Genomic DNA, 15,357 nt, shown 5'->3' on the forward strand with positions numbered 1-15,357 from the left:
GACTATAAGTGCAGGCCCTGGACAGATGATGACCTCACATAACTATAATCATGTACTGTACATGTTAAATGCAGTCACTGGTAATCTCAGAGCATGCAAGGGAGCTGCAACACATCTCCGAGCTGTTATGAGATTTAAAACAGCGATTACGCCTGAAGATGCCGGCCAGCAACGTCCTTAAGCATCCTTCGTCATGACAAATCGCCAAATCACTCTACACTCAGACGTGAGCCACGCAACAAGAAATGTGTTTATGCTCTCTTAACTGACATTTCATGTCTACTACATAGTGTAATACTGTCCTCTGTTTTATTTAGAACAGGGAGAAAGACACGCTGAACTTGCTTTTTCACAATACTACGGTACATACAGTTCCACCACCACCCGTTCAACACTTTGGCAGATCAGATCATATTCTGATACATGCAGCATCCCGTCGTGTGCCCATCATCCTGTAGCAGCAGAGTGAGAGAGTGGTGTGAAGCTACTGAGGCCATATTATAATTTACAGGGCTTTTAAGAGCACATGGAACCTGCTCCGTGGAGCACTTGTGGATAATGAGGGGGCTCCCTGATGCACGACAAATCAATTACATATGAACACCGCAATTATGATAAAAGAAAAAAGATCAGGGACAAGCAACTAATAAACCCTGGACCACTGTAAACATGGAATCCCTTTAAACAGGTAAAAGAGGGCTTTTAGGACAGGCGACGTGGGAGAAATTACCGTAATTGTCAAGCAAGAGCTGAAGTGGAGGATTGAGGATTGAAAGAACATCCACAGTGAGAGGATGAAGAACAGTCGGCAGCAAAACAGTGTGAAGGAGGTGTGGAGTGGGATGAGAAAGACAGACAGGCCAAATGGCTGAGTGGACCAAGGAGACATTGAAAGAGTTCAAACATGTTTTCAGCCACCAGAACAGCTCCAGCCTGATGGGACCCTGTCCACTACAAGCAGTCACTCGCTGCCTGGCCGGCCTTTATGTTTGCTGATGACAGCGTGGTTGATTACCCTCCAACCCCTGTTGATCATTCAACGCTTTAAAGGTCAACTCTGCAGCCCCGGCCAAAGCTCCCAGCATGACTGATGGCACCGGCCCCTCATGAGCAACACAGCTGATTCTACACAACCTTTTCAACCTTAAAGGGTAACTTTGGTATTTTTCAACCTGGACCCTATTTTCCGAGAATGCCGTGAAACAAGCTGCGAGGGGCAAGTGAGCGTCATCAATGTAACGTTACGTTCACTAAAAGTGCTTGTTTTTGCCACTGACAGGCTCAGATTGTTATTATAAGTGTCTGACAACATTATGGAAAGGATCCTACGGAGAAATAAAACGTTTTTTCTTTACCTTTCACTTTGTTATTGTGTTCAAGCCCCGCTCAAGGAGAAGTCTCATTGTGAAATCTGAATATCCGTATACTCTGGCTCAAATAAATCCAATTAAAAAACCTCATCCACATTGTCAAAATCATCTTGATATCCAGCCATGACATTGAAAATCTTTTAGTTAACACTAAGCTACTCTTTCTGTAAAACAAAACACAACAAACTCTGCCTGGCTGGCACTCGTGTTTCCACCATGGATGTATTCCACTATTCCACCGCTGTCTTCCAGCAACACGTCACCTTGCCAGATTTCAGAACGAGCGAGACTCTGACCACAATGTCAGACACTTAAAAACAAGACTTAAATGATGGTGCCAGCTTGCCCCAATAGCACAATATTGCAGCCTGTGAGCGGCTGCCGGTTACAGCGTTATCCCTCAATACTGGACCAATTTCAGCAATTATTGTCACCATTAGTCAGTTAGACACAAAAACACGGGAAAATAGTGTCCAGGTTGAAAAATACCGAAGATACCGTTTAATGGAATAGTTCGACATTTTGGGAAATGCCATTACTCGCTGATGAGAGATGAGAAGATCGATATCACTCTCATGTGAGGGTGGTATCGATGTTCTCATCTTACTCTCCAGCAGAAAGCCAATAAGAGTATTTCCCAAAATGTATAAGTATTCCTTGAATATAGGAGATAGGTCTCCTGCATTGTCTCATTATTACAAACTGGATGCTCAAGTGCCCTTATAGGCCAGTGGCTCTGACCTGTCACATAATAAAGAGGCTGCTTCTGCAGCATCTTAGACCTCTAGTGAAAGACTAACACCAGGGAAACATACTGAAAGCATGGACGATACTAAACATCATCTCTGTAGTTGATGCATCTTCAGCCTTCACAAAGAAAAAATACAAGACTGCCTTTGTCACTCTTTCTGCCGACAGCCATCATTCTGCACAATGCTTCTTGCCAAGTCTCAGCCCACTGGGGTGCTGATGAAGCAGGTAACTCCTATTGACTCTGCAAACTGTCTTGGACTAACTCTCACATTTCTGTGCTCGCAGCAATCAGCATTTATCTCAGGAAACTTTGAGAACATGAGTCCATCCATTCCATAAATTGTGATTATGAGGCCGTTAATGAGAACAGACAGTGAGGAACAAAAGGTGATGGAGCCTCCATCTACTCTAGACTTTAAGTTATGCATCGACTAATTGGAAATTAAACCTGATCATCTGCGATCCAGCATATATTATGGAATATTCTCTGTTCATTTTCTCTCGATGTTCTGCTGCTGTTAATGTTTTGCATACACTATCTAATGTATAGGCTACAATTTCATTATACATAATGCATCTTACATTTTCTAAGATAGTCTTAAAATGTAAAGTACTGGAGCAGAGCCTCCATTGATTATACTCTTATCTGTAGCCTGTTTGTCTTTGTTGCCTGACAATATTGCTGCAATAACAAATACATTTTACATTTGGGAATAATTAAAGCTAAATTTGAATACTTGTCTCCTGATGTAGGTCTATATCACACACCGTTACTCTATGATCTAATCTTTCATGAATGTGGAGTGAAATTCTAGCAGCTACAGTGTGGCGCGCTTCATCTTTATTCTGAATTTCATCAAGGGTGCCTAAATGAAAGCACCAGCTGACAGAAGAAACTGGCAGGCGTTACTGTGAATCCACTCCTTAGGGAATCTCTTCTTTTGCTCCCACCACAAATGAACTGACATCTAAGGAAAGAAAAAGAGCCTTGTGCACTAGCAAAGATCGTGATTGGAGAGGGAGGGGGATATTTTTATGACAACTGGAGGCCTCCCAGGACACTTAACTGGTACTGCTCACTGTGTGTATCGAGCCTCAGTGGTAAGTAGAGCACCAGCACACGGTGCAACCAAGTTTAGCTCTGCATCGCAGAGATCATGCAAATTACGCTTTCTCCGTATGGGGTGAATAGTTGGAGAATGTCAAGTGAAACATCAATTCAATCAATCTGCCATTCAGTCAATATTTATCAGTCCATTAATTAATCACCCGGGTCACAGCTGTCACATTATACTCTCATTAACCTACTTCAACTACAAAACAATTGAAGCTTTAGCAACTCACTCGCTAGCTCACTAATTAACACATTATGTCTCGTTTGTTTAATCCGTACAAAAATAGAGGTGTAAAACCGACATGTTGTGGTTTTATGGGGGGTTATGTGTGGGACTACTTCTTGGCTGGGAGCAGTGACTTCCCTCGAGGTGACGGCAAGACTCCAGGAAACATAACGTGTTAATTAGTGAGCTTTTGGGCGCTTTCACAAGCCGTGTTTGGCTAGTCCAAATCAGACAGAAATTGATAATTTTGGTTTGTTTTCTATTTAGTCCACTTCAGTTTAACAGTGCACAAATTAAAGCGGACCAACTAAAAAAAATTATTTCACGGGGGGCGTGTACGAAGGAGCAAATTTCGTCTCGAGAGCTGCCACTTCTATGCAGAGAATTGCAGACTTTGATATATTGCTGTCAAAGTTTTTTTCACTTTGATGGCACTGATTGATTCCTGATAGAATCCTTTCTCTTCCAGTTTTTCTCAAATAACTTCATATATGTCACTATTTTTGCAGACTTTATTTAGCATATTCTGTATGTTCTCTTCGGCCCAGATGTCAAGCAAACATCGGATTTCTGCAGAAGTCCAGGTCAGTTCTCTCCCACTCATGTTAACCAATTTGGTTCGCTTGGAAATGGTCCGAGACCACAGTCGCAAGCGGTCTCAGACTGGTTGTTTTGGTCTGCACCAGAGTACGATTACTGCGTTCACAACAGCCCAAACAAACCACACCAGAGTTCGATTAAAACAGACTAAATGTTGGCTTGTGAAAGCACCCTTCGAGGATTTTGTTCCCTTTGGACAGAGCCAGGCTAGCTGTTTCCCCCTGTTTCTTCCAGTCTTTATGCTAAGCTAAGGGGCAACTGGCTCCAGCTCCATATTGAGTGGACAGGTGTGAGAGTGGTATTGATCTTCACATCAAACTCTCTGCAAGACAGTCAATAGGCATATATCCCAATAACAGGTGACCACATAAAGAAGAAGGTAAACGTACCTGCCACAGAATTTGGACGGGGCATCACAAGGGAGGAGGTGCTGTGTATGTGGTGCTGTGGGAGCGGTCTTTTCGGTGCTGGTGGAGTCCTGGGCTCCATGATGTCAGTTCTAGGTAAGGCCTCATCTGTTTGGGTGGTCAGATTGTCCCTGGTTGGCCCGGGTTGGTGGTCCTCGCTTGCATGGCCCATTGCACGAGCACCGCCCCCCGGGCTTTCATCCTTAGTCAGGACCTCACTGGACGTGCTGCGTTCCTCATTCTCAGAAGAACTAGTGATGGTTGCTGAGCCGCAAGAAAATATGGGTTAGGTTAAGGCAATTAAAAAAAAAGAAATCACACCTCTAAAAAAGAACATTTGCTGACATGCCTTTTCTTATCAGCTAAAAATGACTAAAGACCCAAAACTAAGCATTGCCTTCCACTTCAACAAATCACATTTACTCAATCAACAGTAAAATACACCTGTTTTATCATCAATCAATGAGTTTTACTGTACTTGATGCACCCTTTGCTCTTTTGTATTTAACTATAAATACAAACTCTATTTAGGGAGAAAAAAGTGTCCTATTTTAAGAGAATCAGACCCATAAGCAACAAAGACAGCAGTGTCCCAGTTTTGACAGGAGGGAGCTGAAACCTTGAGGCTGAAGTGGCACAGGCGACATAGAGACACTAGCTGTGGGGTAGGGGTACACATTTGGCAAGGACTTAAAAGTAAGTGATGTTGGATCTAACTTTATATTACCATTTAGGAAGGTGTGGCACTTTAGCATCACATATGGGATTTCTGATAAGGTAAGCGGTTCCACATTGAGTTAAAGAGGACCTATTATGCTTTTGTGCTTTTTCCCTTTCCTTTAGCGTGTTATATAGTTTTTTGTGCAGATAAACGGTATGCAAAGTTACAAAGTCCAAAGTCCACACCAAAGGGAGTTACTCTCCCCCACAGAAACACTGCTCCTGAACTGCCTGAAATGCCTTGCTTCAATTCATGCCTTTTCTTCCGTAACATGGTGATGTCACCAAGTAACACATTTACATAATACCTGCCTAGCAGCTAGTGTAGCACACCCTCAAACAAAGCTACAAAGCTAGTTAGAGCGGAGCTGGAGCGGAGTCTGAAGAGTTTGGTTCGGTTGACCAATCACATCAGAGAGGGCCAGCTGACCAATTAGAGCAGACTGAGGGAGGAGCTCAAACAGAGCATTTCAGACAGAGGGTGAAAGGAGGTGCTGCAGCACAGCCGGTTTGTGAAAAATAAAGCACTCTTTGAACATTAAAGCATGTAAACATGTTCTAGTAGAAACCCAAAATACAAGTATGCACCTGAAAATAAGCAGAATAGGTCCTCTTTAAATAGGCCGTTTTTAGCATCCTTTTTTTTACATCTAGTGATGCATGGCTAGGCATTGGTATTGGACATGCTTCACCTAAAATACAATTTGAACGCACACTATGTGGATAGACATCATTTGAAAACCTGGCGAGGATTTCCAACAGCAGCTCTCACCTATGATCCCACTGTCCTTGCTCTCCAGGGTGGAGGTGGGGCTTTGAGAAGGAGGTCCAGGGCTGCTCCCGGTGATGTGTCCAGGAGCAGAGGTTACAGGGTTGGAGAGGGTTCCACTGGGGCTGGTGCTGGAGCTGCAGTGAGGGGAGGGTAAGGGCAAAGGCTGGCCACCAGCACTGGTGCTCAGGGTGGAGGAGGGGCTCTCTGAACAGGGGGAGGCGGTGCTGCAGGTGAGAGTGGAGCTGGGACTCCCCCCCTGGGCGGAGGTATCACACTGAAGAAAAAGGAGAGCAGAGAGATATTGTCACGGAGGTTAAAGTGACATAAAGTTAAGCTGTATAGAGAACCACAGTGAGAGACTCAACCTGATCAACTCTGTGCAAGGAGAAAGAAAAGAAACTCTTTTATTATAAAAAGGGTAGTAAATCAACAGTGTCAGTTGCCACCCTTTCTAACAGCACTCCACTCTACATGACAGTGTTTGCCTTCATGCACACTGTTTTGTGTGTTTGTGTGTGCACGCAGATGGGAAATGAAAGGATAATTCCAGTTATTTTCATCCTGGCTGTCATTTTCCCAGTTTTTCATAACGACGGCTGGCTAACTCACTCGCTGTAGACATTTATAATTTACTGTAGAAGTCACTGTACACACACATTCTGCTGGTCCACATGGGGCTCATTTCACAAAGACGAAATGAAATGTGAACATTTTTCACAGGTGACAGGATGTATTTTAAGTATGGAAAATCCAATGAACACAGAGTCAGACTGCCTGAATGAGGCTACTAGTTAAAATGACGCATCAAACACCACAAGATGTGCTCGTTCCAGGAAATGACATTGGATGAAGGCACCATTACAGTGTGTGTTACTGTGTTAAAAGGACAGGCTTTAGTTGCTTTTTTGGAATTAGCAGTGTGTGTGTGTTTGTGTGTGTGTGTGTTTTGGATAGCAACTGCATTTAAAGCTCTACAGTCATCGTGTTGGAAAAAAAAACTACAAAAATCCCCACCTCAGCAGTATCACATCTATTCATAAAGAGCCTTCAGGTTGTCAGATAGTGGATTTTTAAAAGCCGATATAATAACGATAGTTTGAAGTAGGAGAAAGGCAATACTCAAGTAATATCAGGTGTTGATCACATGCACATAGATACAGTATGTGGCCCGTAGTTGTGCTAGATCTGCACTTACGGCTAGCCACATTATAACGACCATGCTCGCTAGCTAAACAGAGACAGCATGCTTTCAGCAGAGCAGCAATCTTCAGTCTAATGCATTAATAATGCCATACTATACCCGACAATCTAATCGTGCTCATAATTTAATAAAGTGGCCTTATATAAAGTTAACTTTCATTTAAATATATCTGAGATACACATTGACTTCATATATGGAGCCTCCGTGCAAAACTGTGATGTACGTCCCTGCATGCCTGGTGGATCGGCCACTACCGGAGACCCGATAACGATAGTTTGTAAAATGTCCTATCGGCGCTGTTCAATCGACCAAACCGATTAATCAGTCGACAGCCACTTCAAAGTCTTTTGAAGAGCAAAGAGAATAAATACATCGTGATAACAAGTACATCTACACAATATATTGCAACCTAGCCTGCAATAAATAATTTTTTTATGAAGCATATTATGTTAAATTGTGTTTTTTCCATTATGTTGTTCTTAGAGGAGGAAAAAAACTCTTTTTCACATAATATATGTTACATATATTTGAATGTATAGTATTTACTTCTGTCTCTTAATGAGGATTTTTTTTACTGGTCTTTAAGAATATTTTCCTTTTTTTTTATTTATTAATGTATGTGGCCCTTTACCAATAAAGACAGTGGTAAATGTGAAATGTTCAGAAGAGATTACAAATCTTCTCACAACATCTCAAGACATTTTTATTTTCATTAATAAATGGACATGTTTTTTAAGAAACAAAGTAGTATACAGCATATTTTCTAATAAGGTGGTCCTTGTAGTTTGATCACATGCATTTCAGGTCTCCTCATTACTGATGCAACATTTCTGCAACACAGAGACTGTAGGGAGACAAGGCAGCAGAGTTGAAGCAGCTCACTGTTATTCCCTTTATACCAGAGCCTCATCTATCTTAGCCAGGACAACCCACATTCCTCATATGAGCCTCGCTATCGCTGTGAAACTGACTGAATCTGGAGCTCAGGTGGTGGAATGAGGCTGAGAAAATGGGCCAAGGCTGAGCAATGCAAAGGCATAGAGATGGAGCACATACAGTATGATTACACACATACAGAGGGGTTAAAGTAGAAATGGAGCCCTGTGGAAGCATAGCAACACAAATAATAATGTCCAGAATTATCCATTTTTCCAATGGTGATTTGAATGGTCACATCACACAATGTTTCCTAAAAAAATAAACATTCAACCAATCTTAAGTAAGAAATATTTAAATGTTTAAAGAAGAAACTAAGATCCTGAGGGCTAAAAAAAAAAAGGTTGTTCCAAAAACCATCCATCGCCTTTTTATATGCCATGACAGCAAGGGGCCAGTGAATCAATATGCTGCTGCCCTACCTTCTTTTCCCTCCTGTCCTCCATAGGAGAGCTAGCAGTGCCAGGCGTTGCTTCTCCCAATAAGAAGCATAGTCTGGTCATCAGTTCCTGGGTAGAAAGGGAGGAGCCCGGCTGGGGCTCCACGTGGAGGTCTGGAAAACATACACATTGACGACACACGGATTATCAAGCAAAATGGAAAACATGGCAGGCCAGATGAGACCGCCATCTAACTGACGCCCTCGTTTCAGCTCAGCTCGCTCCTGAGGTTCCCACCCAGCAGCAGAAATGTACGCATCCACAGGTCAGTGCAGCCCCCAGCTGCCCTGATTATGAATGCAAAAGACTGTGGCTTCCCAGTCACCCTGGTCGAGGCAGCAGCAAGAGGTTGTGTGAGGTTGTGAGTTTTGCCTGTGCACACGCCTGCCAGGTGCTCTCCGTTAAGAGACGGGTTGTGAATTTCAATGAGCTTTGGTGTCGACTCCGGAGCAGAAAGAAGGAGTGCCTTGGCTCTGCCTTCTCTCTGTTGCTCCAGGAGAGATCGGCTGACACAGGCCATGTGCTGCATTCATTTATCACTGTTTAAGGCTCCCTGATGCTTTGACCTCCAACCCCAGCTCCTCTTAGGTCCACGCTCACCTCTGTAGAGTAAAAGGCTTTAACAGTTCCCACATCTCTGTGCTTTAACCAGTCCTCCGTTCTCACGCCTCACCTATGTGCCGTTATCAACTGAGTAACATGCATATTGAGTAGGCACATAAACAGGATGACAGGACATCACGGATTACAGGAACAGCTCACTCCTCCTCACAAACATCTTTGCGTTTTAGACATCACATTCATTTCGCACTCCCTCCACTGATTCTCTCTCATTCTGTCTTGCTGGCTCACTCTCTCCTTTTTAACTGCATCACATCTTGCATTCAACCCAAGTGTGTTCAAACAGGAGCCACAGCCTTGAGAGGACCAAGGTCAGTTTTGAGATTTTTTGTTCCATAAAGCGCCCCAGTTCTTGTCAATACTCTTTTCACTTCACAGCTTGAAAAGCTGCTGAAGACTTGGGATAGGAAGGGTGGATGTGTATTTCAGAGAGGGGGAGGAGAGAAAACTTTGCATTTAGTCAGAAGAGCACTGAGATCCAATCTGGAGTAACATGAGGACAACACTGAATGTCCAGTACTATTCATCAAACCACCCAGCAGTTGCCATTGGAAACGGGAAGCTGAGAGGTGCCTGGCAACCGGGATAGAAGATGCCTCATAAAATCTGTTTCGCCCAAGGGTAGCCCTCTGGTCAACAACATAAAGAAAGCTGGCTGAGATGTGGATATTTACACCATTATTGCTTTAATCTAACCAAAACTGTACAAGCAGCATGCAGAGAAGTCAGGGCAAAGACAAACTGTGATAAAACAAATCCACTCTCAATAATACACTGAGGATTACACACACATCGCTGTCCCTACATTCATCTGAAAGCAAAAAACTTAATGCAAAACCTTTTTAAAACACACCACACGCTCACTGTCTCCTGTATGTCATCATTCACTCACCTCTACCCCATTCATCCTCATTCAGCTCCACTGATCAATACCTGGAAAAACCGACACGATGCTAAACACACTCCCACGCGCTCCTGTTCTCACCTCTGTGGTCTGTCCTGCCACGGCACGAGGCGAAGACAAGAGGTTCCCTCGCGTCGGAGGAGCCATCCACATACTCCAGCTTCCTTACCCGTCCTTCGGCCACAGCAGAGAGGGAGAAGGGAGAGAGGGAGGGAGAGCAGGCAGGGTGGGAGAGAGGGAGGGATTGAGGGTGGAGATAAGGAGGGATATGAAAGAAAGTGAGAGAGAGAAAGAGAGAGATTAAGCCTCCCCAGATGAGATCTGTGGTGCAGAATTTGAATTGTGTCCCAGGAGTATAAAGCAGTATGTACAGAGTGCGAGCCATGCATGCAAACAGTACAATATTCACTGTACCGTGGGCGTTTATCTATAATATATTAACACTGCTAATGTGTGTGTGTGTGTGTGTGTGTGTGATGGCAGGGACAGCGGTGCACTCATATTGATGTGTGTGTGGGTGTGTCTCAATTTATGCAACAACATCTGAGGGTTTGTTGGAAGTAGAGATTCTTTAGGACTGGAGATCATTCAGAAGGATGAGATGTTTAGAAACACTGAAACGTGCTGAATTTTTACTCTCAAGGTTATTCAGGGTCTGAACCATGCACAAGGATAGACTCAATAACACTGTTTAATTAACATACAGATTAATATCTGATTTTGCATGACCACCAGAGACACGAAGGCCATGACAGTTTATATTTTTACATGCTGTAATTTTCCCTGTCATGTTCGTTCAGGGGGAAAACAAGGCAGTGCTGCATGCGATGAAATGTAACAGCACCTTTTTCTGAATGGCTGGACTCGCTGCAGGACACTGCCACCTTGTGCCTCTTTTAAGGAGAGGCACCCCAGGCAAACATGGAGTTTGTTTTCTTCTAATCCAACAATTATGAGAGTTTAAATACATTTTTAAATAACATATTATATTTAAAGGCTGTCTGTTTCAGAAAATGGTATTATTCTGAGTTGAGCTTGGTCAGGCTCTCATCCAGACTGTGGAGTCACTCCAGTTTGCTGATTTCTATCTTTTTGATGTGAAGAAGCTGCTTATGTATTGCTGTGTTTTAGCTGTTTTTTTATTACTGTATTTTATTGTATTTTTGTATATATTGTCTGTTTTTATTTAGTATGTTATGGACCTTCTCTTTGGGTCCTTAATAAAGTAATTATTATTATTATTATTATTATTATTGCTATATATACATTATTAATATATGCTATATTTGTTTATTAGTTGCAAAACTTGTTTAAATAGTGGATACCATCTTAGTAATGTTTACTGTTTTGACTTAATGAATAATGAAATAGTAATGTGCTCATGGATTTATCAAAAAATTTTTATTTTTATTAAAGAATGAAATATTCATGAGACTATATGTATATCATAGAATATTCTATATTTGACCCTTTTTATGTAAAAGATGGTACAAATTGAAATCAGAAAACTCAAAATTTTGTTTTGCTTACTGTTATTTCACTTGAATATTTAACCTGCACTATGCAGATAGATGTATGCACAGAGTTTTTGTCATTCTGAGTTTATTCGACATTTGTCTGCAGAGATCGACATTAGATATGGGGAAGAGAGAGAAGAGGAAGTACCATGTGACAACGGTTTCCTGCAGGAATCATGGAACGTATGGCAACGCAAGTATCATGGCTCACTTGCATGGCTGCATCTACTACCTACAGTGCATGTGGAGCATATGACAGTATGTTGTTTTGGGGAAACCTGACATTCAAGTTTCTTTTAGAAATACAGATGGTGTAAAATAAAATAAAAAATGCATTTACTGTATATATAAAAATTGAAAGAAAAAAGCTGTGGACCTTGAGTTAAGTTTTTATTTATTTCGTAATATAACATCTAAAAATCGACCTACCTAATTGGGGCTCCTTGCCTTAAGTTATCTTGTTCAATCATTTACTCTGACAATCTGTCACATGTTCTGGGCCCTGGGGGAACAGTCTGTATGCTCTTGCGTTTGCTGTCACATGTATGGAACAGCTGAACGCACAGAAGCTCTCTACTAACCAAGCAGCAAACCCATGAAAGCATTCTGCAGCTATTCCCTGACGCACCGCTTCTTGTCAACCTCAGTTCTTCATATTGAGACTTTTGTTTTTATTATTATTGGTGCTATTTCAGTTGAACCCACCTGTGAACTTGATGCACGACTGGGAGGGAACTATGTCGGCCTGGCGAGGAAGAAGAGGGGAGGACGGTAAAGAAATGGATGCACCCTTGGTCAGTCTCCTCAGCTTTACCGGGCTTTCAGTGTAGCCGCTGTCAGGGTCCCGGAAGTGTGTGGCACGCCCGCCGCTGCTCTTCTGCAAGGTGCTGTGAGTGTACACCTCACTACCTGCATGGAAAAAGATGAGACAGGTGTTACAGTTAAAGACGCATCATTTAGAAAGCTTCAGGCAGAGTTGATTCAACAGACAGCAGATTGAACATATCGCAGAGAGAGCAGTTTAAAATATGTCTCACATAAGGCTGTGACAGAGCGAACATATCTTGTCTTGGAGGCATATTGCTGAATGAGCTAATGGAAAGTTGGCAATGCCAGAACATCTATTTAAAGGAATGGGATCACACTCAATAAAGAGGCTATCCACTTATTATATTTCAATTCAATATTTCAATTATTTTCATGTCCACTCTTATTGCAGCCATTGAGCCTCATCCTGTGTCTTCAAATAAACATGAGAACTCACAAAACTAGGTGATTATGAGGCCTTACTGCCACTTATATTGGTTAGACCAGATTGCAGTAGTTTTCCCAGTGGAACAACTCAGTCATTCACTTTCTTTTACCTTAAATGAGTCTGTTTCTGCTGTTATTACCATGAGCAAAACAAGGACTCAGAGGTCCACCACCTAATATTAAAAATTCCCATTGACATGCTGTTGCATAATTCCTAAAAAGTGTAGAAGCATCATAGCCTTGAAACCTTTCATGATACGCTTCTGAGAAGAAGTGATATCTCTCGGCAAATGATCAGAGCCTGTAAACACACTATATCATTTTTAATGAGACTGACACAGTTCTCTATGTTCCTCTCTGCCCTCGCTACCCAGAGCAGCACATTATCAAATATTAATGCGGCAACATGGTTGCTCTAATACTGAGCTCTACTTATGTTCATCTATCTCCACTGCGCAGTCTGAAATCTCCTCTGAACTGCAGCAAGTTGACAAGTCCTCCCTGTGAAAAATATAAAAACATCTTTGCTCCTGTAGATGTTGTTCAGCACACCTTTTCAGTTCACATTTGCACTGGCAATAAAAAAAACAGATCAGTTTGTTTACAGCAAATACAACACATTTATAACACAGATTGGTCTCATTCAGTTCACTCACAGATTCTTGTGAAATTCAGTATGTTTTTTAGTAGGTCAGGGTGTTTTGCCTAACCCACTCTAACTTCTCCTGACACACTTTAAATGCAAGCAGCGGGACACTGTGTTAAGGACAGAACAGAACTGATGAATTAGGCTAATTGAAATGGCTCTACTTAAATCACCCAAGAGAAGAGATCCTGATTATTGCCATCAAATAATGACACCTAGAGTGTACAACAGTAGATAAATCTCCTGCACATATTTGTGATCAGGGACAAAAAGAGCATACTCCACTTGATGAAAACTGTGATAAAATATTAAGATACAAGGTGCAATGTTGGCTTATTATTGAGCTGACATATCACAGTTGTGTTAAGTGTTTTTTTGCTCTTACCTTGATGTCTCTGCTTCTTTTTCTCTCCTCGTTTTCCTCCTCCTTCTCTCTTGTGTCCAAACACTGCTCGGAACATAGCTGGGCTGTTGCTTCACTGTCTTACTGCCAGTAGAAAGATTAAGCAAAATGTTCATATATTAGGAACACATTATTTCAGGCAACATTAAATCTAAACTGCTGAAGAAGAAGCTCATTTAATTGGTAACAATTTAGTCTTCAACAATGAGTCATTTCTTTACATTAATCATTATTACCCATAAGGGTGGTGACACATAAAGAAATTAACTCATCCTAAAAATGAAGCCTCACCTTTAGCTGCTCTTATGTCTTCTTTAATGCCTGCATGTCCTCACATTAATCCAAAAGGAAGCTGGTGGAGGACCGTTTCAACTTGCGGAGTCCAATTAAGAAGTGCAGCCTCTCTTCAGTCAGTCAACTCACAGTATGGAGGAGCTGGAGGAGGCTGGCGCGCGCCTCGTGCACGCGCGTGTTTATGTTCTACATTTGATGTACTGCGCCCTTTAATGATCTAATGGTTTATTTCAAACCAGTTTTGTTCTTTTATCTTACAATATTGGGACTTTTCATTTGATCTTCATCATAATGCTCCAGGGATGACGTATTTTTGTTGTAGGCCAACCAGGAAGTTATAGCATCGACCTGGTTTCCTCAATAAAAAAGCCAATGGGATTTTTCCATTGGGTTTTGGATTATTGCAGAAAATAATCTCTGTGGCAAACAAACGTTTATGATACTTTAAACAAGTTTTGTTCAGCAAGATAATCTTCACAAGTGAACACCACTTTTATGGCTTTTGAAGTGTGAAGTAAGTCAAATTTATTTCTATAGCACATTTAAAACAACATGAGCTGACCAAAGTGCTTTACAGACATAGGCAGAATAAAAACAGGTCAACAGAGTAGACAACAAAATCACACACATCCACAGACAGAGACCAAGATAAAATCCATGAGTACGAGACTGTTATAATGAACATTATAAAAGGCCAATTAGTAATCACAATTTAAGCACATTCAAAAGCCAAAGAAAAAGCAGTAAAAAGCTAACGTTAGGCTATAAACTATAAACGGACTACACCAAGGTCGCATGGCCCCGAGTATACACAGCGAGGCTGTAAAGGGGACGAGTCGACGTGATGACGTCTGAAATCAAAGACCAAATTTCTCTGTTTTTCATAAGGAGCTGTGTCTTTACTTTTCATCTCTGAAACATATGAAGAAAAATAATGTTTTGAAGCTTTCAATGTTAGTTGAGGACCTTAACCTTACAGAGAACCCCTATAGCACTATTAACACTATTCACATATTCCCTTACTTTTGTTTTTGATTGGGTTTTTTTGTTTTTTTGTTTTTGTTTTTTTGTTTTTCTCTCTCACTTCATTCACACTCTTATGCACTGTATGCCAATTCCCAGGCTTGTCTGTTCCCTTGTAGTTGTGGACTGTTCTGTAGGATGCCATATTGTAATGTA

The 15,357-nt window shown here is 41.7% G+C and overlaps 1 protein-coding gene across 1 annotated transcript in view; it reads right to left on the reverse strand.

The window, feature by feature from the left end:
- Positions 1–14,566, reverse strand: part of LOC119502819 (protein TANC1-like) — a 38,136-nt gene extending 23,570 nt beyond the window's left edge. The window contains exons 1-7 of the mRNA XM_037794035.1: positions 14,176–14,566; positions 13,867–13,968; positions 12,287–12,490; positions 10,146–10,238; positions 8,522–8,652; positions 5,963–6,236; positions 4,453–4,734 (exon numbers count right to left, since the gene is read on the reverse strand). Of these exons, the coding sequence (XP_037649963.1) occupies positions 4,453–4,734; positions 5,963–6,236; positions 8,522–8,652; positions 10,146–10,238; positions 12,287–12,490; positions 13,867–13,942 (1,060 nt within the window). The 5' untranslated portion in view covers positions 13,943–13,968; positions 14,176–14,566. The remainder of the gene's footprint in view (positions 1–4,452; positions 4,735–5,962; positions 6,237–8,521; positions 8,653–10,145; positions 10,239–12,286; positions 12,491–13,866; positions 13,969–14,175) is intronic.
- Positions 14,567–15,357: the final 791 nt, after the last annotated feature.

This window comes from Sebastes umbrosus, chromosome 2 (assembly GCF_015220745.1).
Source record: "Sebastes umbrosus isolate fSebUmb1 chromosome 2, fSebUmb1.pri, whole genome shotgun sequence".
Classification (NCBI taxonomy): Eukaryota; Metazoa; Chordata; class Actinopteri; order Perciformes; family Sebastidae; genus Sebastes; species Sebastes umbrosus.